At 42.8% G+C, this 23,473-nt stretch overlaps 2 protein-coding genes and 2 long non-coding RNA genes across 6 annotated transcripts in view; 2 read left to right on the top strand and 2 right to left on the bottom strand.

Annotated features, from left to right (window-relative positions):
• The first annotated feature begins 13 nt into the window (after positions 1 to 13).
• The window catches only part of LOC135412035 (uncharacterized), a 38,864-nt gene continuing 15,404 nt past the window's right edge, over positions 14 to 23,473 (top strand). Inside the window, exon 1 of the long non-coding RNA XR_010429465.1 lies at positions 14 to 224. This is a non-coding gene — a long non-coding RNA (uncharacterized LOC135412035). The remainder of the gene's footprint in view (positions 225 to 23,473) is intronic.
• LOC135412036 (uncharacterized) lies at positions 863 to 13,439 on the top strand. Its single transcript, XR_010429466.1, has 2 exons — positions 863 to 2,976; positions 13,408 to 13,439. It is a non-coding gene; the product is annotated as an uncharacterized LOC135412036 (long non-coding RNA).
• Positions 4,477 to 10,857, bottom strand: LOC135412028 (glutathione S-transferase-like). Of its 3 annotated transcripts, none has more exons than XM_064650365.1 (7): positions 10,716 to 10,853; positions 9,543 to 9,655; positions 8,833 to 8,884; positions 6,974 to 7,106; positions 5,951 to 6,092; positions 5,187 to 5,318; positions 4,477 to 4,867 (listed from the first exon to the last, which is right to left on the bottom strand). In XM_064650365.1, the coding sequence occupies exons 2-7, from the start codon at positions 9,627 to 9,629 to the stop codon at positions 4,748 to 4,750; spliced, it is 666 nt and encodes a 221-aa protein (XP_064506435.1). In that variant the 5' UTR covers positions 9,630 to 9,655; positions 10,716 to 10,853; the 3' UTR covers positions 4,477 to 4,747. The 3 variants fall into 3 exon arrangements, with proteins under 3 accessions (XP_064506435.1, XP_064506437.1, XP_064506436.1); XM_064650367.1 differs by lacking the exon at positions 10,716 to 10,853 and adding an exon at positions 9,829 to 9,834; XM_064650366.1 differs by lacking the exon at positions 5,187 to 5,318 and having other exon boundaries at positions 10,716 to 10,857.
• LOC135412030 (glutathione S-transferase-like) lies at positions 14,902 to 21,213 on the bottom strand. The gene is made up of 7 exons (XM_064650368.1): positions 21,158 to 21,213; positions 19,987 to 20,101; positions 19,277 to 19,328; positions 17,408 to 17,540; positions 16,383 to 16,524; positions 15,613 to 15,744; positions 14,902 to 15,286 (listed from the first exon to the last, which is right to left on the bottom strand). Exons 2-7 carry the CDS (start codon positions 20,071 to 20,073, stop codon positions 15,167 to 15,169), a joined length of 666 nt encoding a protein of 221 aa, XP_064506438.1. The 5' UTR covers positions 20,074 to 20,101; positions 21,158 to 21,213; the 3' UTR covers positions 14,902 to 15,166.

The following is a 23,473-nucleotide window of genomic DNA, read 5'->3' as shown; positions in this document are numbered from 1 at the left end:
GGAAACTGCCTGTGGGGAGGACACGTGACGCAGGGAAGGAGGAATCAGGAAAGGGCTTACATTGAACCAATAGGAAAAAGGGTAACAGGGTTACAGTGTAGGGTACGACACATTTTTATAAGGAAATATATTATACTAATAATAAAATAATTGCACAACGGAGTAAAGGCACGGTGAAACAAACACTCTCACAGTTCCGACAACCGCGCTCAGCGCGCCACGGGGTAAGTACATTCTGATATTTTTTTCTTCCTTTTCTTCTGCTGATTTCTTTTCATTAACTTCTCTCCACCACTCACAAGTCTCCATCGGAGCATTCCCAACACTCAGTAGCTTTGCCTGCAGATTATATAAGTCTGTAGCCCCTCCCACAAAGAGAATTGCAAGTGGTTCTCTGGGAATGGGAAACTCCTCTCTCTTAAGGAAGTAAAATCAATTAGGTCTGTTTAGTTACTTCTCATCGACAAAAAATAAATTCCGGACTAATTCTGACTATGTACAAATGTAAGATAGATGAGAGGTCATGATGAATGGGAACACCTGTTCCAGCACAAAATGGTATGCTTCCTCTTTTCACTGCTTGGCAACCTGTTAATTAAAAATAATTGTGATGGCTGAAAAGCTCACAAAGTTTAAAAGAACACTGTTGTCCCAGTCAGACTCTCATTTATGGTTTGCCACTTTACATAAGTCACATCAACTAATTCTGCTTGAATCCTTCATAGGCTTCTATTCTGTGCTTAGTGATGGGGATATTCCTTCAGGACATTTCCACTGAATTTCATTCCTGCACATAGGAGGGTTTATTATTCTTTTTCTGTTCAAAATGTTTCCCAGAATTTGACTTGCTGAAAGTGCTCACCAAAGACAACTGTAGGAGGCAGTGAACGAAGTACAGCACGAGAAGGCAAACTGCCCTCTGCACTCCTGATGCTTTTTGGTGACAACTGTATTGATTTCAAAAAGTCAATGCAGCATAAACTCCCGTGAACCATCCTGCCTATCTAGCTGGTTAATGCTGTTGTAGCCATTACCTGCAGTCAAGGTCAACATCTCTATAAAATTCTGCTGAATTGCCCTGAGTGTAATTGCAAGCTGGGATATTTTTCCCGTGTTACACATGCAGATTGTATGAATTATAGTGTGTCAAATAAAAAACCTCAAGTTGTTTATAGTACAGGGGGCTCTCTTCTTCAGATCCTTCCTGTTCATGTACTAGGCTGCTTTGTAGCTGAAAATGAGCCTCACCCCATCAGTCTTCACCACTGGTACCCGAGAGACCAATGAAGTCCATGGCTTGATATAAAAATAAGCTTAACACTTTATTTAGAGCTAGAACCACAGGAGGATAAGGCATCAAAACAGTCACCACTGCAATGGACTGTCTTTCAGGAGGTGCCTGGTCCCTGAATGGAACCCTCTGTACCCCATATGGCACAGAAGGAGAGCCAGGCTTCCCAGAAGGGCACTCCTCACTGACAGCATATCCTGTAGCCTCTGCCTTCTTGTTTGGGCTCCTTTCTTTCTTATGGTCCTCTGTCCCCTTCTTACATTTGGGGACATTCTTCTCTCCAGCCTCCAAAAGCCTGCAGTGTGGCTGAGTCACCTATGCAGAGGTGTCCATGCCACTGTGCATGTTCCATGGCACCTGCCTGGCTTCCAGCTGCTGCTCCACAGAGCCCGGCTCTGCAGCCTGTGCTCTGGCACCATGGCCAGCCCTACAGGGCAGCCAGAGAGAGCCCCAGGCCTCTCTGCTCTGTGCAGCAGAACCCCACTCCTGGTATTGCAATGGAAGCACAACCTGCACACATTTTGTTTTCTGTTAACATCCAACTCAAAATAATTTGTTCATATTTTATAAGGAAACAGAACTCTGCATAGGAAGGTTTTCTTTGCTTGCTTGAGAAATAACTGCTTTCCTCTCTAGCCTTCTTGGAGTGCTGAATTTTGCTGTTAGCAAAGTTTTTTTGAAGAGGAGCAGATCAAACTCCCCTGCTGGAAACAGTGTTTCCTGCAATTTTGGACTGAAATGACTTATGATGCAGAATCTCAGATAATGTGGAAGAAGGAAGCTTTTCCTGCATAGACGTGTGCACCAAGGTGCATCTGGTAGCATTCCACAAACTCAAACTCACACTTAGGTAGCTTGGCTGGATTAATAATTTGTAGGCCTGGCCATAATGAACTCTAGAAGATAACCCAGGTGTAATGACTACTCCTACAAGGACCTGACATCCACTGTGTCAGAGGACTGCAAGGTAAGAAGACTTGAGTTTAAGCATGAAAGTTAAGGACAGTGTAGACATCTTGGGAAAACTCATCTCACCTAACTAGGTAGACACCTACGTTAAGCAGTCCAAAGGCATCCCTAAGCCCTACAACCAGGGCTGACGGAAAAGCCATCTCGGCCTTGTCCCTGGAGTCTTGTGGAGCAGCTGTTTCTGTTGCAAAATGTGGAATATGTAAAAATTTTCCTATGAAAGGATGTTCTCTGATGTTTGATCTTTGTCCACTTTCAAGCCTAACCAAGAGGAAAGGAGATTTAATGCGTGAAACAGATGGCAGCTAAGAAGCCAGCTCTAAGTGAAAGGAAAATTATTATTTTTAGTATTGCCTTGTTAAGGTTTAGAGCTCAACAGGTTTCAATGATCTCAGACCTGGGGGGGGTGTTAACAAAGCTTGGACAGAAGGATGTTCCACTGCTAGTGGACACGAAGAATGCAGAATTTCTGGGCCACAAGGACATTTGGCAAGAACTGCCAAGATAAGGAAGAAACTAATAAAGACAACTCAGCAACTGTGATGAATCAGCTCCAACTGGGTGAAAGGTAATTGTGGCAGGGGGAGATCGCGACCATCGACTCAGGGTCTGCTGAGCCAAGAAACCCACCGACCCAAAAGAAGAAAGACTGGACACGTGGACTAATTAGCAAGAGAAGTGAGGGAATCATTAACCAGTAGAAGATAGAATAATAAGTAATAAGAGAACCATGTCACCTGTAGCCAAGGAACATTAATGCCTTTGCAAAAATGTATAAAGTGTAAAAAGTTTTGATAGTGGGTGTACTTGCTTTGTGGAATACCAGCGAGCACCCAGGCCTGCAGAGCTTGGAAATAAATAATCCATGTCTCTCTCAAGTGTGTAATTATTGGCCAGTTGCATACCGGGTAACAAATCCAATTTTTCTGGCCAACATTTCCACTGGGCTGTCTCCGAGGTGGCTGCACCTCAGGGACATGGCCGGGGCAGGAGGAGGCAGGGGACAGGCTTGGAGGCCCCTGAGGCGGCAGTGGGGTCACAGGAATGTTGTGACTGGGGAGAGGCCGGGGCTGCAGCCCCATGAGCAGGTTGCCAGGTGGTTGGTGTGCTGGGGGCTCTGGCTCTGTGTGGCCCAAGGGGGTCTGTGCTCAGGATCCTGGAACTGCCCGGCCGTGCCTGTAGATTGCACGGCACAGAGTTGGCAACCACGACCCAAGTTTCTGGCTTGAGTGTCTGACAATGCTCAGCAGCTGCAAGTGCTGTCTGAAAGCCTCAGGGAGGAGGGAGGGAAAGCGCTCGTACAACAACTCTGTTTCATACATGCTTTGCTGCAGAAAAGCACTGGGTTTTTTCCCTTTTTGATGATAAGGACTGGTTCCAGATGCATGACATCACTTGTAAAGAAACTGTTGGTGTTAACAGGAGTTGTAGTGCCCTGAGTTTGCCCAGCTTAAAACTGCCAGCACTAGAGCATTACTTGTTCCTAGGGCACTTGCTCTTTCCTTTACATCATGGGTTGATTTGGTGTTTCAACAATATCATGGAATCATAGTATGGTTTGGGTTGGAAGGCACTTTAAAAATCATCTAGTTTTGACCCTCCTGTCATGGGCATGGACAGCTTTCCTGAGACCAAGACACATAGTTATGTGTTCTACTGTCTTGCTAACCCCTCAGTAGCAGAACTTGATTTATGTGATTATAATGAACAACTTAAGTGCAACTTATACTAAACTTCATTGAATATAAAGTGATGTAAGTCCACAGGAAATGCTACATTCCAAGGTCTCTCTAACACGTGACACCAATCTGACTCCTTCTCCCTCAAACAACAAGTTTTAAACTTCACAGTTAGTGACAAGCACTTGTTTCTCCATCGAGTCTGCAAAGTGCTTTTAGCTGCTACGGTGGACCTTTAGTTAAAGGAAATATTGGTGAAGCTGCAGTAGAAGAGTTTAACTGTCCAGTCACAAAAGAGAGGTGCAGCAGGACCTCTGGTCCTAGCATCCTCCAAGTTAAGCTCAGAGGAAATCCAAATCCTAACCTGTCATCCCATCTAACCGGAACCTGCATGCTTTTCCTGGCATTTCCCCGAACAGGTACATCACCTACTGTTTGGGCTAAACTCTCATCATTTTCCAGCAATTCTTAGGAATGCCAGAACCAGAGAGCTCTTAGGTATATAAGTAACATCAAGAAGTCAATTAACAATCTGGGTTTGAGTGTCAATAGTAAGACTTTATTTCAGGTATTCTCTTTAGTCAGTTAAGGTACCTTGTGTTGTCCAATATACTCCCTAATAAGTCAACTATTCCATTTTCTGGTATGCTTGTATAGATTTCCCTTGGAAGTGTTAACAGTAGTCTCAAATCAGTGCTGTAGCTAAGGAAAGAGAGATCAACAACCTTTTCACTGTTTTCATTCATTTCCCTTTGCCACTATCAGCAAACACAATGAAATGAGGGTTTCTGTGGCTTTAGGCTGCTGCTCAGTGGAAAATTGCTCTCAGTTTGGGTATATCTTCTGGTCGTATTGGTGGTTTCCTCTGGCTGCCAGGCTGCAGGTATTTCTTTATTGTGGGAATATTGCTTATTCTTGCTTTAAAACTCTATAAAACAAAATCAAAACCGCACTGTGCTTAAGAAGCATTGTAACTGTCAGACATTTTGATGTTATCCATGCTCTAAAAGTAACATTATGCATTGATGCTGCAGAAGAAACTACATGGTTCCCTCTATTATGCTTTTGTGGCTGCAAAGACAGAAGCTGGCAATAACCATCAGCATTTGAGGCCAGCTAAAAGTACTTAGCATATTTGGTTATTTTGTATGTCACTTCTCACCCTCCCACTCTCCCCTGTTTCTCAGCCAGTTTGAATCAATGGTCCTTTCCAATGCATTGTCCATTAAAACTCTCCATTCATTTACCTGCAAGAGAGGAAATTTGGCAAGAATATCAGGTTTGAACTCTTCTGCCATTAAAATGATTTCAAGTAGCTGCACATCTGCCCTGCTTAACTGGTTGCCAACAAGAAAGTCTTGTCCATGGTCTTTCAAAACCTGAAAACAGAGAACGAGATGATTTCTTTTCTCTCTGTTACTTAATATGATATCTTCAAAGCAAGATCATACATTGCACAGAGTTGTCCTTGAAAGAAGGAAATGCAGTACAAACACCTGTAGTAAAAACAAATGCTCTGATCTTCCTAGGCATGATTAATCAGTCCCTTCTTTTCTGTGTTTCTTTCTGTCAGCTCAGCTGTACTCCTCTTGTCTTCCCTTCTGTAGATTAAGTAGTCGATGCTGCTGCATTGAATGCTAAGTTTCATGAGATACAGAAGGAGCTGTAATGCTTTTACATAGATTGTATGTTAGAGGGGCATCTGCACTTCAGGAAGAAACTTGACATAAAAGATGATGCAATAGTTTCTTTCATCTGAAACAACATACAGATTAAAACATGGACATTTGTAAAGCTCAGCATGTCCTGGGTTTTTGCAGCTTTGCACGTCTCCCAGATCTGTAGTGCCTTCTGTCCCCTCTTTGGTGTCCTGTCTCCATCCTCATCTCAGCCCCATCAAAACCAGAGCAGTATCTCTAAGTGTTTTCCTCAATAAAAATTGTTGGTGCAGATTCAGGATGGAGTTTCAGGAGAACAGTATCGATTAAGCTACAACATCTTTGCCACATACCTTCTCAAAGGCTGGGAAGTATCTGTTTGTGGCCTTGTCCATCATATTAACAAAATGTTGCTCCTTCTTATCTGCTGGTTGGATATCATAGTATATGAATAACTCATTCAGATCGAATATTCCTTCCACATACATGTCGATTCTGAAAGGAATAGATCCAGTTGGTCAAGTCAAACACAGTAGGTCTGAATGCCACAATAGCTGCTGGCATAACCCCGCTGAGTTGCTGGGAAATCTCCACCTTTTCTATCTCACATCTATAGCTTGGAGTAGTTCCCTCCAGAATGCAGTTGCATCAAGGGACGTGGGAGGCGCTTGGGTGAAAGACAAATGCAAAGTGCCTAACCCAAACCTAAACACTGTCCCCCTTCCACTTCTCACTAGGGGTGATACTTCTCTGTACTATGGTTTTTCTGAACCTGAGAACAAACTTAGAAGGTGTGTCATCCAGAATTGTGTTAAAAATCCAATCAGACCTAGTAAGTTAAACAGTGGGTCTATACAATTCCTAACAAATATCTTGACATTTGTTTACCAGTACTTATTAATTTGAAGCATTTAAAAAGACCTCCGGTCAAACCATGTGCCCTAAGAGTTCTGTTGTTAAATAGTCAGTTACTAATGCTAATTCTACTCTAGTTCCTGGCTATTAGAAGGAGGAGGTTTTTTGTTCCCATCAAACACATGTCCCTGAGTCTGATGTGATGAAAATGCCTGCTGTGACATTCTGCAGAAAAAACTGAAGAGGAGCAAGAGTAAGACAGTCTGCACTCCTGACTGCTTTCTTCTGATAACTGTCTTGACCTTGGACTGATGATTCATGAACAGCCTTGCACCATGCTGCCCATCTAATCGAGCTGGATATCACTGCCCTGGACGTCACCTGCAGTCGCAGTCAACACGTGCTGCATGAAGCACTGCTCTATCACCCTGAATTTAGCTGTGAGCTGGGATATTCCTGTGTTACACAGAGATGTAGCATGAACTGCGGTCTAACAAGAAAACGTGGTACTGTTACAGTACAGGGCTCTCTCCTTCAGGTCCTTCCCATAGAGGTTGTACTTCGTTGCTATGTAATTGAGAATGGCTCTGGTCTGCACCATCTTCATGCCATCAATCTCCACCATTGGCACTTGCTGAAAGAGCAGGGATCCATCTAGGGAAAAGGAGATAAGACAAGGAGACACTCAGTCTCTGAATGAGAACCACTGGGGGGGGTCAGGCAAAGTAACCACACATATTATCGTTTATTTAGAATCATTGAATCATTTAGGCTGAAGATCGAGTCCAACTGTAAACGTAACACTGCCAAACTCCACAACTAAACCATGTCCCCAGGTGCCACATTTACACACGGTGACTCAACCACTTCCCTGGCAAGCCTGTTCCCATGCTTGACAACTCTTTTGGTGGCAATCTTCCTCATTCCTACAAGAAGGGAGGGAAAATGCTTACCATGAAACAACCATTTCTTAGCCACATGTGACTAACTTAATATTACAGCAATCAACTTCTTGAAGATTCTTCAGATTTGAGCAAGCACCCAAATGCTGAACTTTTAGTTTTCATGCCCTGAAAAAGACGTGTGCGGCATGGCCCTAACTCAAATGATTTTCGTGGAGATTAATACAGATGAGAAGGACTGAAGGATGCGATCCAGCAGTTTCTGTCATGCGCTGGTAAGTATTATGAAAATCTGGACAATTTAAGGACTTTTCAGCATATAATGCAAATATAAAAGCACACAGTATCTTTGTGACTTCTATGCTGACTTGGCACAATGGCATCTCATCTGTACAGGCATGAGGTGGGAATCACGAGGGAGTTCCATGAGATTCCTGCAAGACCCAAGTATCACTTGATGTGAGTCTGCAGAAGCCTTGATCTAGCAAGGAAGAAGTAAAAATAACCTCCAGAAAGAGATCAACAGATTACAGGAGCGAGGGAGAATTTTTGCTTTATGGAATACTATTTCAGATCAGATAACTGGTCAGCTATGTCTGTCTTTGCATCCACTATAAGGCAATCATGCAGAGAAACTCTCTGTTTTCCAGGGCGTATTTACATTTATGCTTGTCTCTCAAAATACTTTTTGAAAGGCAGCAGGTGGCAGGGGGGTCACGTCATTATTCCTGAAGGAGAGCAGGACTGCACATGCCAACCCTAGCTCAGCTGTTTTTCAAAAGCCAAGGGAAGAGCCCAGACGTGATATGATTTGGAGGAAATGTGAATATCATGTTCACAGAGATGAAAGCTGAAGCTAGAAGATGAGTAGTTGCCTTGGGAAGCAGGAATGCATCAGAGCTACAGGTTAAACTCAGAGATCTGGAACTCTGTTTTCATATGGATTATAAAACAGCAACATCGTAGGCAACCTAAAATGCTAATGAAGATGATGTGATGACAAAAATCTGTATTGTGATAGGACAGGAGGCAATGGATCAAACTGAATCAAAGGAGAGTCAGTCATCTGAACTTAAAGAAAGGCTCTTTCACTGTAGGAAGTTACTCTGCATTGGCACAGGTTGCCAGAGAGCCTCCATCCTTGGAGATACTTAGAACTCAGCTGGACATGGACTGGGCAAATGGCTTGTAGGTGGTGTTGCTTGAAAAGGGGAGGTGGCATAGATGATCTCAAGAGGTGCCTTCTGACCTCAGCCCTTCTGTGATTCAGTGAAGATTGAAGCAACTGGGTGGATGAGGCCACCTAACACACTGCAGTGTTTGGGATATATCATGCACGATCAAGTCTAGATTTTCTTTTTAAGAGACTAAGACTTCTTAGGTGTTCTCAGACAAATTATTTTTATTATTATTATTGCTATTATTGTTGTTATCATTATCATTGTTAGTGTTATTATTAAATAGTGAAGGTATCTTACCCTTTCGTAACTTTGTCAGATCATCCTTTTTTTCCAGATAAGATTCTTCAAACTGCAAGAAATAGAGAAGAAAAGTTCAGCTGTTGTTCCATGGTTTAGCTTCTTCTTCATTTGGACAATGAAAGCACAACGAGCTGTGTTTGGGGCATTTTATTTTTTAAAAAATAAATAATATTTCAAAGCTTTCTGGCGCATTGGCCATCACCATGACAAAACCTCACAGCTCACACAAACTCACCGATCCCCACACTCCTCTCTGCTTCAATATCAGAAAGTCTTAGTGGCAAAAAAGAAAACTTTGATTTATAATAGAAAGTACCTTCTGGGGTAAGCTATGTTGTAGTAGCAGAATTAGTCTTTTGCTATTTTGAACATTGAAATTTAACTGAAGGTCTTCAGAACTGGAAGTGCTTGACCCCTGGGATCAGAAGGTAAGAAGCCAGGTTCTGCTGCTGTCGTTTTAATTTTCTCTTTCACTAGCTACAGGGGATAGGCATTTGTGGTGCTACCAGTAGGCCTGGCACGAGATGCGTGGAAGTGAGACTGGAACCTGCCCCTGCTTAGGGTAAGCGCATGGTCGTTGTTGGCTTGGTCAGCAATGCTCTAAATGCAGACCTTGAAGCTGCAGGTCAGTCAGTCACATTTTTCATAGGGAACGTTAAAAGTACATATTTGTCACATGCTCTTGATATAAGAAAACAGAGACAAACCTCAACCCCAGCTGCTGCCAGCAGCCACCGTATTGGTTCCATTCGGCCTCGTCCATTGAAGTAGTGCAGCTTGGGTTTCCCAGACATGTTTCCACGTGCCTGATAGTTTCTTCCTATTTGGAATAAAAAAATAAGTTTAGCAAAATAAAGATTCAGAATGCTGGGTTTGAGTCTCTCATTGGCTCTCAAAGTTGTCCTGTTTGAAACCAATGATTTATGGTTCAAGACTTTGGACTTACTAAAGGAGGTAGAGGTTAGAGTACTTTGAGAGACTGCATTGTATCACCTTGCCTTAAAAATGTCTTTTATCCATGCAGGTTAGTTAAGCAGAACTCTGTACCAAGAGCCATTGGCCCACTTCAGAGAACAAGCAAACCAAATCCATTTGCATCCAAAGTGTTCTGCTCTGAGCAAAAAGCAGACTGTGCTTTCTGTTTATTTTGGCATTATCTCAGCATGCAGTTTACTGTTTAATCAGATACACAATATTAACTCAGCAATTGCTGTGCTTTCACCAGCAGCCATTATGCTCCATTATAAAGAGGCAGGAAGGAATATTTATTCCTCTTGTGAGCATTCAATCTCTTTTACAACACTCCCTGCTCCGGTAATTTCTTTAGACAAGCCTCCGAAGATACAGAAGTTAATTTTGTCTCTGGTAACACCAGATCTGCCTTTACAACAGACAGAGCAAAAGGGCAATGCCTGTTTTGACAATTTCACCTTTGCTGGAATATAAAGCAGCAACAGTTTCTAGGCAGATCACCATCTGCCCCATTCAGAACCACGTGAGCACAGCAGCAGCAAACATGCAGACAGCGCCTGGTTTACACCACTCTCACAGTTATTAACACCGTCTCAACAATAAAGCTAAAGCATTAGCAGCAGCAAATGGGAAATGGCTAAAACCCCACCACGTTCCCCTTTTAAATAACATATCAGCTTCTCTACAATAGCAAGAAGGACATATAAGGAAATACTCCATACTTCTGAGATCTACATTTCTTTTTCTTCATTCTGTACACCTAGGAAGCAGCTGACTAATATTTTAACGTTTCATGCATAAAATCTTCACGTTAGTAAAGAAAGTACAAACAATCTGTAAAACCCATTCACTGACTTCATTTCAAATTCAATAATTCCCTTTGCTTGCCCAAAATCCAAAAAACTTACCTTGTGCACACTATAACTCACTCTAAGCTCTCAGTAGCTCTGCCTGGAGATTATATAGATCTGTAACCCCTCCCATAAAGAGAATTGCAAATGGTTCTCTGAATGGGAAACTCCTCTCTCTTAAGGAAATAAAACCAATTAGGTCTGTTTAGTTACTTCTCACCTACAAAAAATAATTTCCTGACTCATGCTGACTATGTACAAATGTAAAATAGATGAGAGGTCATGATGAATGGGAACATCTGTTCCAGCACAAAATGGTATGCTTCCTCTTTTCACTGCTTGGCAACCTGTTAGTTAAAAATAATTGTGATGGCTGAAAAGCTCACAAAGTTTAAAAGAATACTCTTGTCCCAGTCAGACTTTCATTTTAATATTTCATGGGTTTGTTCTTTTAACCAATTGCCGCTTTACAACATCAACTAATTCTGCTTGAATCCTTCATAAGCTTCTACCCCGTGCTTAGTGATGGGGATATTCCTTCAGGACATTTCCACTGAATTTCATTCCTGCACATAGGAGGGTTTTTTATTCTTTTCCTGTCCAAAATGTTTCCCAGAATTTGACTTGCTGAAAATGCTCACCAAAGACAACTGTAGGAGGCAGTGAACGAAGTACAGCACGAGAAGGCAAACTGCCCTCTGCACTCCTGATGCTTTTTGGTGACAACTGTATTGATTTCAAAAAGTCAATGCAGCATAAACTCCCGTGAACCATCCTGCCTATCTAGCTGGTTAATGCTGTTGTAACCATTACTTGCAGTCAAGGTCAACATCTCTATAAAATTCTGCTGAATTGCCCTGAGTGTAATTGCAAGTTGGGATATTTTTCCCGTGTTACACATGCAGGTTGTATGAATTATAGTGTATCAAATAAAAAACTCCAAATTTTTAAAATATGGGGGGCTCTGTCCTTCAGATCCTTCCTGTTCATGTACTTGGCTGCTTTGTAGCTGAAAATGAGCCTCACCCCATCAGTCTCCACCACTGGTACCTGAGAGACCAATGAAGTCCATGGCTTGATATAAAAATAAGCTTAACACTTTATTTAGAGCTAGAACCACAGGAGGATAAGGCATCAAAACAGTCACCACTGCAATGGACTGTCTTTTAGGAGGTGCCTGGTCCCTGAATGGAACCCTCTGTACCCCATATGGCACAGAAGGAGAGCCAGGCTTCCCAGAAGGGCACTCCTCACTGACAGCATATCCTGTAGCCTCTGCCTTCTTGTTTGGGTTCCTTTCTTTCTTATGGTCCTCTGTCCCCTTCTTACATTTGGGGACATTCTTCTCTCCAGCCTCCAAAAGCCTGCCGTGTGGCTGAGTCACCTATGCAGAGGTGTCCATGCCACTGTGCATGTTCCATGGCACCTGCCTGGCTTCCAGCTGCTGCTCCACAGAGCCCGGCTCTGCAGCCTGTGCTCTGGCACCATGGCCAGCCCTACAGGGCAGCCAGAGAGCGCCCCAGGCCTCTCTGCTCTGTGCAGCAGAACCCCACTCCTGGTATTGCAATGGAAGGACAACCTGCACACATTTTGTTTTCTGTTAACATCCAACTCAAAATAATTTGTTCATATTTTATAAGGAAACAGAACTCTGCATAGGAAGGTTTTATTTGTTTGCTTGAGAAATAACTGCTTTCCTCTCTAGCCTTCTTGGAGCGCTGAATTTTGCTGCTAGCAAAGTTTTTTTGAAGAGGAGCAGATCAAACTCCACTGCTGGAAACAGTGTTTCCTGCAATTTTGGACTGAAATGACTTGTGATGCAGAATCTCAGATAATGTGGAAGAAGGAAGCTTTTCCTGCATAGACGTGTGCACCAAGGTGCATCTGGTAGCATTCCACAAACTCAAACTCACACTTAGGTAGCTTGGCTGGATTAATAATTTGTAGGCCTGGCCATAATGAACTCTAGAAGATAACCCAGGTGTAATGACTACTCCTACAAGGACCTGACATCCACTGTGTCAGAGGACAGCAAGGTAAGAAGACTTGAGTTTAAGCATGAAAGTTAAGGACAGTGTAGACATCTTGGGAAAACTCATCTCACCTAACTAGGTAGACACCTACATTAAGCATCCGAAGGCATCCCTAAGCCCTACAACCAGGGCTGACGGAAAAACCATCTCGGCCTTGTCCCTGGAGTCTTGTGGAGCGGCTGTTTCTGTGGAATATGTAAAAATTTTCCTAAGAAAGGATGTTCTCTGATGTTTGATCTTTGTCCACTTTCAAGCCTAACCAAGAGGAAAGGAGATTTAATGCGTGAAACAGATGGCAGCTAAGAAGCCAGCTCTAAGTGAAAGGAAAATTATTATCGGTAGAATTGCCTGGTTAAGGTTTAGGGCTCAACAGGTTTCAATGATCTCAGACCTGGGGGGGGTGTTAACAAAAGGTTGGAAAGAAGGATGTTCCACTGCTAGTGGATACGAAGAATGCAGAATTTCTGGGCCACAAGGACATTTGGCAAGAACTGCCAAGATAAAGAAGAAACTAATAAAGACAACTCAGCAACTGTGATGAATCAGCTCCAACTGGGTGAAAGGTAATTGTGGCAGAGGGAGATCACAACCATCAACTTAGGGGCCACTGAGCCAAGAAACCCACTGACCCAAAAGAAGAGAAAGACTGGACATGTGGGCTAATTAGCAAGAGAAGTGAGGGAATCATTAACCCGTAGAAGATAGAATAATAAGAGAACTGTGTCACCTGTAGCCAAGGAACATTAATGCCTTTGTTTGCAAAAATAAATAAACAGTAAAAATTTTTGATAGTGGATGTACTTGCTTTGTGGAATACCAGCGAGCACCCAGGCTTGCAGAGCTCGGAAATAAATAATCCATGTCTCTCTCAAGTGCCTAATTATTGGCCAGTTGCATACTGGGAAACAAATCCAATTTTTCTGGCCAACATTTCCACTGGGCTGTCTCAGAGGTGGCTGCACCTCAGGGACATGGCCGGGGCAGGAGGAGGCAGGGGACAGGCTTGGAGGCCCCTGAGGCAGCAGTGGGGTCACAGGGATGTCGTGACTGGAGAGAGGCCGGGGCTGCAGCCCCATGAGCGGGTTGCCAGGTGGTTGGTGTGCTGGGGGCTCTGGCTCTGTGTGGCCCAAGGGGGTCTGTGCTCAGGATCCTGGAACTGCCCAGCTGTGCCTGTAGATTGCACGGCACAGAGTTGGCAACCACGACCCAAGTTTCTGGCTTGAGTTTCTGACAATGCTCAGCAGCTGCAAGTGCTGTCTGAAAGCCTCAGGGAGGAGGGAGGGAAAGCGCTCGTGCAACAACTCTGTTTTGTACATGCTTTACTGTAGAAAAACGCTGGGGTTTTCCCCTTTTTGATGATAAGGACTGGTTCCAGATGCATGACATCACTTGTAAAGAAACTGTTGGTGTTAACAGGAGTTGTAGTGCCCTGAGTTTGCCCAGCTTAAAACTGCCAGCACTAGAGCATTACTTGTTCCTAGGGCACTTGCTCTTTCCTTTACATCATGGGTTGATTTGGTGTTTAAACAACATCGTGGAATCATAGCATGGTTTGGGTTGGAAGGCACTTTAAAGATCATCTAGTTTTGACCCTCCTGCCATGGGCATGGACAGCTTTCCTGAGACCAAGACACATAGTTATGTGTTCTACTGTCTTGCTAACCTCTCAGTAGCAGAACTTGATTTATGTGATTATAATGAACAACTTAAGTGCAACTTATACTAAACTTCATTGAATATAAAGTGATGTAAGTCCACAGGAAATGCTACATTCCAAGGTCTCTCTAACACGTGACACTAATCTGACTCCTTCTCCCTCAAACAACAAGTTTTAAACTTCACAGTTAGTGACAAGCACTTGTTTCTCCATCGAGTCTGCAAAGTGCTTTTAGCTGCTACGGTGGACCTTTAGTTAAAGGAAATATTGGTGAAGCTGCAGTAGAAGAGTTTAACTGTCCAGTCACAAAAGAGAGGTGCAGCAGGACCTCTGGTCCCAGCATCCTCCAAGTTAAGCTCAGAGGAAATCCAAATCCTAACCTGTCATCCCATCTAACCGGAACCTGCATGCTTTTCCTGGCATTTCCCCGAACAGGTACATCACCTACTGTTTGGGCTAAACTCTCATCATTTTCCAGCAATTCTTAGGAATGCCAGAACCAGAGAGCTCTTAGGTATATAAGTAGCATCAAGAAGTCAATTAACAACCTGGGTTTGAGTGTCAATAGTAAGATTTTATTTCAAGTATTGTCTTTAGTCATTTTTCTTGTGTTTTCAAGTATATTCCCAATCAGTGAACTATTCCATTTTCTGGTATGCTTGTATAGATTTCCCTTGGAAGTGTTGACAGTAGTCTCAAACCAGTGCTGTAGCTAAGGAAAGAGAGATCAACAACCTTTTCACTGTTTTCATTCATTTCCCTTTGCCACTATCAGCAAACACAATGAAATGAGGGTTTCTGTGGCTTTAGGCTGCTGCTCAGTAGAAAATTGCTATCACTTTGGGCACCTCTTCTGGTCGTATTGGTGGTTTCCTCTGGCTGCCAGGCTGCAGGTATTTCTTTATTGTGGGAATATTGCTTATTCTTGCTTTAAAACTCTACAAAACAAAACCAAAACCGCACTGTGCTTAAGAAGCATTGTAACTGTCAGACATTTTGATGTTATCCATGCTCTAAAAGTAACATTATGCATTGATGCTGCAGAAGAAACTACATGGTTCCCTCTATTATGCTTTTGTGGCTGCAAAGACAGAAGCTGGCAATAACCATCAGTATTTGAGGCCAGCTATAAAAGTACTTAGCATATTTGGTTATTTTGTATGTCACTTCTCTCCTCACCCTCCCACTCTCCCCTGTTTCTCAGCCAGTTTGAATCAATGGTCCTTTCCAATGCATTGTCCATTAAAGCTCTCCATTCATTTACCTGCAAGAGAGGAAATTTGGCAAGGATATCAGGTTTGCACTCTTCTGCCATTAAAATGATTTCAAGTAGCTGCACATCTGCCCTGCTTAACCGGTTGCCAACAAGAAAGTCTTGTCCATGGTCTTTCAAAACCTGAAAACAGAGAACGAGATGATTTTTTTTCTCTCTGTTATTTAATATGATATCTTCAAAGCAAGATCATACATTGCACAGAGTTGTCCTTGAAAGAAGGAAATGCAGTACAAACACCTGTAGTACAAACAAATGCTCTGATCTTCCTAGGCATGATTAATCAGTCCCTTCTTTTCTGTGTTTCTTTCTGTCAGCTCAGCTGTACTCCTCTTATCTTCCCTTCTGTAGATTAAGTAGTCGATGCTGCTGCATTGAATGCTAAGCTTCATGAGATACAGAAGGAGCTGTAATGCTTTTACATAGATTGTATGTTAGAGGGGCATCTGCACTTCAGGAGGAATGCCAGATTTACATAAAAGCTGACGGGATAGGTTCTTTTGTCTGAAACAACATACAGACTGAAACATGGACATTTGCGGAGCTCGGCATGTCCTGGGTTTTTGCAGCTTTGCACGTCTCCCAGATCTGTAGTGCCTTCTGTCCCCTCTGTAGTGTTCTGTCTCCATCCTCATCCCAGCCCCATCAAAACCAGAGCAGTATCTCTGAAGTGTTTTCCTCAATAAAAATTGTTGGTGTAGATTCAGGATGGAGTTTCAGGAGAACAGTATCGATTAAGCTACAGCATCTTTGTCACATACCTTCTCAAAGACTGGGAAGTATCTGTTTGTGGCCTTGTCCACCATATTAGCAAAATGTTGCTCTTTCTTATCTGCTGGTTGGAAATTATAGGACATGAGTTGCTCATTCAGATCAAACATTCCTTCCACATACATGTCGATTCTGAAAGGAATAGATCCAGTTGGTCAAGTCAAACACAGTAGGTCTGAATGCCACAATAGCTACTGGCATTAACCCAGCTGAGGGTGCTGGGAAATCTCCACCTTTTCTATCTCACATCTATAGCTTGGAGTAGTTCCCTCCAGAATGTAGTTGCATCAAGGGACATGGGAGGCGCTTGGGTGAAAGACAAATGCAAAGTGCCTAACCCAAACCTAAACACTGTCCCCCTTCCACTTCTCACTAGGGGTGATACTTCTCTGTACTATGGATTTTTTTGAACCTGAGTACAAAACTGGCAGGTGTGTCATCCAAACTTGTGTAAAAATCCAATCAGACCTAGTATGTTAAACAGTGGGTCTATACAATTCCTAACAAATATCTTGACATTTGTTTACCAGTACTTATTAATTTGAAGCATTTAAAAAGACCTCCAGTCAAACCATGTGCCCTAAGAGTCTTGTTGTTAAATAACCAGTTACTAATGCTAATTCTACTCTAATTCCTGGCTATTAGAAGGAGGAGGTTTTTTGTTCCCATCAAACACATGTCCCTGAGTCTGATGTGATGAAAATGCCTGCTGTGACATTCTGCAGAAAAAACTGAAGAGGAGCAAGAGTAAGACAGTCTGCACTCCTGACTGCTTTCTTCTGATAACTGTCTTGACCTTGGACTGATGATTCATGAACAGCCTTGCACCATGCTGCCCATCTAATCGAGCTGGATATCACTGCCCTGGACGTCACCTGCAGTCACAGTCAACACGTGCTGCATGAAGCACTGCTCTATCACCCTGAATTTAGCTGTGAGCTGGGATATTCTTGTGTTACACAGAGATGTAGTGTGAACTGCGGTCTAACAAGAAAACGTGGTACTGTTACAGTACAGGGCTCTCTCCTTCAGGTCCTTCCCGTAGAGGTTGTACTTCATTGCTATGTAATTGAGAATGGCTCTGGTCTGCACCATCTTCATGCCATCAATCTCCACCATTGGCACTTGCTGAAAGAGCAGGGATCCATCTAGGGAAAAGGAGATAAGACAAGGAGACACTCAGTCTCTGAATGAGAACCATTGGGAGGGGTCAGGCAAAGTAACCACACATATTATCGTTTATTTAGAATCATTGAATCATTTAGGCTGGAAAAGACCCTTAAGATCGAGTCCAACTGTAAACCTAACACTGCCAAACTCCACAACTAAACCATGTCCCCAGGTGCCACATTTACACACTCAACCACTTCCCTGGCAAGCCTGTTCCCATGCTTGACAACTCTTTTGGTGGCAATCTTCCTCATTCCTACAAGAAGGGAGGGAAAATGCTTACCATGAAACAACCATTTCTTAGTGACACGTGACTAACTTAATATTACAGCAATCAACTTCTTGAAGATTCTTCAGATTTGAGCAAGCACCCAAATGCAGAACTTTTAGTTTTCATGCCCTGAAAAAGACATGTGCGGCATGGCCCTAACTCAAATGATTTTCGTGGAGATTAATACAGATGAGAAGGACTGAAGGATGCGATCCAGCACTTTCTGTCATGCATTGGTACGTATTATGAAAATCTGGACAATTTAAGGACTTTTCAGCATATAATGCAAATATAAAAGCACACAATATCTTTGTGACTTCTATGCTGACTTTGCACAATGGCATCTCATCTGTACAGGCATGAGGTGGGGAATCACAAGGGAGTTCCATGAGATTCCTGCAAGACCCAAGTATCACTTGATGTGAGTCTGCAGAAGGCTTGACCTAGCAAGGAAGAAGTAAAAATACCTCCAGAAAGAGATCACCAGATAACAGGAGCAAGGGAGAATTTTTGCTTTATGGAATACTATTTCAGATCAGATAACTGATCAGCTATGTCTGTCTTTGCATCCACTATAAGGCAATCATGCAGAGAAACTCTCTGCTTTCCAGAGCGTATTTACATTTATGCTTGTCTCTCAAAATACTTTTTGAAAGGCAGCTGGTGGTAGGGGGGTCAAGTCATTATTCCTTAAGGAAAGCAGGACTGCACATGCCAACCCTAGCTCAGCCTTTTCTCAAAAGCCAAGGGAAGAGGCCAGACGTGATATGATTTGGAGGAAATGTGAATATCATGTTGACAAAGATGAAAGCTGAAGTTAGAAGATGAGTAGTTGCCTTGGGAAGCAGGAATGCATCAGAGCTACAGGTTAAACGCGGAGATCTGGAACTCTGTTTTCATATGGATTATAAAACAACAACGTCATAGGCAACCTAAAATGCTAATGAATTTGAAGATGATGTGATGACAAAAACCTGTATTGTAATAGGACAGGAGGCAACGGATCAAACTGAATCAAAGGAGAGTCAGTCATCTGAACTTAAAGAAAGGCTCTTTCACTGTGGGAAGTTACTGTGCATTGGCACAGGTTGCCAGAGAGCCTCCATCCTTGGAGATACTTAGAACTCAGCTGGACATGGACTGGGCAAATGGCTTGTAGGTGGTGTTGCTTGAAAAGAGAAGGTGGCATAGATGATCTCAAGAGGTGCCTTCTGACCTCAGCCCTTCTGTGATTCAGTGAAGATTGAAGCAACTGGGTGGATGAGGCCACCTAACACACTGCAGTGCATGTCTGTGATACCTCAAGCACAATCAAGTCTAGATTTTCTTTTTAAGAGACTAAGACTTCTTAGGTGTTCTCAGACAAATTATTTTTATTATTGCTATTGTTGTTGTTATCATTATCATTGTTGGTGTTATTATTAAATAGTGAAGGTATCTTACCCTTCTGTAGCTTTGTCAGATCATCCTTTTTTTCCAGAAAAGATTCTTCAAACTGCAAGAAATAGAGAAGGAAAGTTCAGCTGTTGTTCCATGGTTTAGCTTCTTCTTCATTTAGACAATGAAGGCACAACGAGCTGTGTTTGGGGCATTTTATTTTTTAAAAAATAAATAATATTTGAAAGCTTTCTGGCACATTGGTCATCACCATGACAAAACCTCACAGCTCACACAAACTCACCGATCCCCACACTCCTCTCTGCTTCAATATCAGAAAGACTTAGTGGCAAAAAAGAAAACTTTGATTTATAATCGAAAGCACCTTCTGGGGTAAGCTACGTTGTAGTAGCAGAATTAGTCTTTTGCTATTTTGAGCATTGAAATTTAACTGAAAGTCTTCAGAACTGGAAGTGCTCGACCCCTGGGATCAGAAGGTAAGAAGCCAGGTTCTGCTGCTGTCGTTTTAATTTTCTCTTTCACTAGCTACAGGGGTGAAACCCCTGTGGTGCTACCAGTAGGCCTGGCATGAGACACGTGGAAGTGAGACTGGAACCTGCCCCTGCTTAGGGTAAGCACATGGTCGTTGTTGGCTTGGTCAGCAATGCTCTAAATGCAGACCTTGAAGCTGCAGGTCAGTCAGTCACATTTTTCATAGGGAACGTTAAAAGTACATATTTGTCACATGCTCTTGATATAAGAAAACAGAGACAAACCTCAACCCCGGCTGCTGCCAGCAGCCACCGTATTGGTTCCATTCGGCCTCGTCCATTGAAGTAGTGCAGCTTGGGTTTCCCAGACATGTTTCCACGTGCCTGATAGTTTCTTCCTATTTGGAATAAAAAAATAAGTTTTGCAAAATAAAGATTCAGAATGCTGGGTTTGAGTCTCTCATTGGCTCCCAAGGTTGTCCTGTTTGAAACCAATGATTTATGGTTCAAGACTTTGGACTTACTAAAGGAGGTAGAGGTTAGAGTACTTTGAGAGACTGCATTGTATCATCTTGCCTTAAAAATGTCTTTTATCCAGGCAGGTTAGTTAAGCAGAACACATGTACCAAGAGCCATTGTCCCACTTCAGAGAACAAGCAAACCAAATCCATTTGCATCCAAAGTGTTCTGCTCTGAGCAAAAAGCAGACTGTGCTTTCTGTTTATTTTGGCATTATCTCAGTGTACAGTTTACTGTTTAATCAGATACACAATATTAACTCAGCAATTGCTGTGCTTTCACCAGCAGCCATTATGCTCCATTATAAAGAGGCAGGAAGGAATATTTATTCCTCTTGTAAGCATTCAATCTCTTTTACAACACTCCCTGTTCCGGTAATTTCTTTAGACAAGCCTCCGAAGATATAGAAATTAATTTTGTCTCTGGTAACATCAGATCTGCCTTTACCACAAACAGAGCCAAAGGGCAATGCCTGTTTTGACAATTTCAACTGTGCTGGAATATAAAGCAGTAACAGTTTCTAGGCAGATCACCATCTGCCCCATTCAGAACCAAGTGAGCACAGCAGCAGCAAACATGCAGACAGCGCCTGGTTTACACCACTCTCACATGGTTATTAACACCGTCTCAACAATAAAGCTAAAGCATTAGCAGCAGCAAAGGGGAAATGGCTAAAACCCCACCATGTTCCCCTTTTAAATAACATATCAGCTTCTCTACAATAGGAAGAAGGAGATGAAATACTCCATACTTCTGAGATCTACATTTCTTTTTCTTCATTCTGTACACCTAGGAAGCAGCTGACTAATATTTTAACGTTTCATGCATAAAATCTTCACGTTAGTAAAGAAAGTACAAACAATCTGTAAAACCCATTCACTGACTTCATTTCAAATACAATAATTCCCTATGCTTGCCCAAAATCAAAAAAACTTACCTTGTGCACACTATAACTCACTCTAAGCTCTCAGTAGCTCTGCCTGGGGATTATATAGATCTGTAGCCCCTCCCATAAAGAGAATTGCAAGTGGTTCTCTGAATGGGAAACTCCTCTCTCTTAAGGAAATAAAACCAATTAGGTCTGTTTAGTTACTTCTCACCTACAAAAAATAATTTCCTGACTCATGCTGACTATGTACAAATGTAAAATAGATGAGAGATCATGATGAATGGGAACACCTGTTCCAGCACAAAATGGTATGCTTCCTCTTTTCACTGCTTGGCAACCTGTTAGTTAAAAATAATTGTGATGGCTGAAAAGCTCACAAAGTTTAAAAGAATACTCTTGTCCCAGTCAGACTTTCATTTTAATATTTCATGGGTTTGTTCTTTTAACCAATTGCCGCTTTACAACATCGACTAATTCTGCTTGAATCCTTAATGAGCTTCTGCCCCGTGCTTAGTGATGGGGATATTCCTTCAGGACATTTCCACTGAATTTCATTCCTGCACATAGGAGGGTTTTTTATTCTTTTCCTGTCCAAAATGTTTCCCAGAATTTGACTTGCTGAAAATGCTCACCAAAGACAACTGTAGGAGGCAGTGAACGAAGTACAGCACGAGAAGGCAAACTGCCCTCTGCACTCCTGATGCTTTTTGGTGACAACTGTATTGATTTCAAAAAGTCAATGCAGCATAAACTCCCGTGAACCATCCTGCCTATCTAGCTGGTTAATGCTGTTGTAGCCATTACCTGCAGTCAAGGTCAACATCTCTATAAAATTCTGCTGAATTGCCCTGAGTGTAATTGCAAGCTGGGATATTTTTCCCGTGTTACACATGCAGATTGTATGAATTATAGTGTGTCAAATAAAAAACCTCAAGTTGTTTATAGTACAGGGGGCTCTCTTCTTCAGATCCTTCCTGTTCATGTACTAGGCTGCTTTGTAGCTGAAAATGAGCCTCACCCCATCAGTCTTCACCACTGGTACCCGAGAGACCAATGAAGTCCATGGCTTGATATAAAAATAAGCTTAACACTTTATTTAGAGCTAGAACCACAGGAGGATAAGGCATCAAAACAGTCACCACTGCAATGGACTGTCTTTCAGGAGGTGCCTGGTCCCTGAATGGAACCCTCTGTACCCCATATGGCACAGAAGGAGAGCCAGGCTTCCCAGAAGGGCACTCCTCACTGACAGCATATCCTGTAGCCTCTGCCTTCTTGTTTGGGCTCCTTTCTTTCTTATGGTCCTCTGTCCCCTTCTTACATTTGGGGACATTCTTCTCTCCAGCCTCCAAAAGCCTGCAGTGTGGCTGAGTCACCTATGCAGAGGTGTCCATGCCACTGTGCATGTTCCATGGCACCTGCCTGGCTTCCAGCTGCTGCTCCACAGAGCCCGGCTCTGCAGCCTGTGCTCTGGCACCATGGCCAGCCCTACAGGGCAGCCAGAGAGAGCCCCAGGCCTCTCTGCTCTGTGCAGCAGAACCCCACTCCTGGTATTGCAATGGAAGCACAACCTGCACACATTTTGTTTTCTGTTAACATCCAACTCAAAATAATTTGTTCATATTTTATAAGGAAACAGAACTCTGCATAGGAAGGTTTTATTTGCTTGCTTGAGGAATAACTGCTTTCCTCTCTAGCCTTCTTGGAGCGCTGAATTTTGCTGTTAGCAAAGTTTTTTTGAGGAGGAGCAGATCAAACTCCACTGCTGGAAACAGTGTTTCCTGCAATTTTGGACTGAAATTACTTGTGATGCAGAATCTCAGATAATGTGGAAGAAGGAAGCTTTTCCTGCATAGACGTGTGCACCAAGGTGCATCTGGTAGCATTCCACAAACTCAAACTCACACTTAGGTAGCTTGGCTGGATTATTAATTTGTAGGCCTGGCCATAATGAACTCTAGAAGATAACCCAGGTGTAATGACTACTCCTACAAGGACCTGACATCCACTGTGTCAGAGGACTGCAAGGTAAGAAGACTTGAGTTTAAGCATGCAAGTTAAGGACAGTGTAGACATCTTGGGAAAACTCATCTCACCTAACTAGGTAGACACCTACATTAAGCATCCGAAGGCATCCCTAAGCCCTACGACCAGGGCTGACAGAAAAGCCATCTCGGCCTTGTCCCTGGAGTCTTGTGGAGCGGCTGTTTCTGTTGCAAAATGTGGAATATGTAAAAATTTTCCTAAGAAAGGATGTTCTCTGATGTTTGATCTTTGTCCACTTTCAAGCCTAACCAAGAGGAAAGGAGATTTAATGCGTGAAACAGATGGCAGCTAAGAAGCCAGCTCTAAGTGAAAGAAAAA

The sequence above is a fragment of the Pseudopipra pipra genome, chromosome 3 (assembly GCF_036250125.1).
Source record: "Pseudopipra pipra isolate bDixPip1 chromosome 3, bDixPip1.hap1, whole genome shotgun sequence".
Classification (NCBI taxonomy): Eukaryota; Metazoa; Chordata; class Aves; order Passeriformes; family Pipridae; genus Pseudopipra; species Pseudopipra pipra.
Note: the sequence above shows the minus strand (reverse complement) of the source record. Positions and strands in the feature narration are given on the sequence as shown.

What these genes read in the sequence shown, in the direction of transcription:
- LOC135412030 (XM_064650368.1), bottom strand. Translation starts at nt 20,073, where the DNA reads ATGTCTGGGAAACCCAAGCTGCACTACTTCAATGGACGAGGCCGAATG. An exon ending in TGGCAGCAGCCGGGGTTGAG is followed by an intron (nt 19,329 to 19,986) that starts GTTTGTCTCTGT and finishes TATTTCTTGCAG; the next exon opens with TTTGAAGAATCTTTTCTGGA. An exon ending in TCTGACAAAGCTACAGAAGG is followed by an intron (nt 17,541 to 19,276) that starts GTAAGATACCTT and finishes CCTTTTCCCTAG; the next exon opens with ATGGATCCCTGCTCTTTCAG.
- LOC135412028 (XM_064650365.1), bottom strand. Translation starts at nt 9,629, where the DNA reads ATGTCTGGGAAACCCAAGCTGCACTACTTCAATGGACGAGGCCGAATG. An exon ending in GACCTGAAGGAGAGAGCCCT is followed by an intron (nt 6,093 to 6,973) that starts GTACTGTAACAG and finishes TATTCCTTTCAG; the next exon opens with AATCGACATGTATGTGGAAG. An exon ending in CCAAATTTCCTCTCTTGCAG is followed by an intron (nt 4,868 to 5,186) that starts GTAAATGAATGG and finishes TTTGTTTTATAG; the next exon opens with AGTTTTAAAGCAAGAATAAG.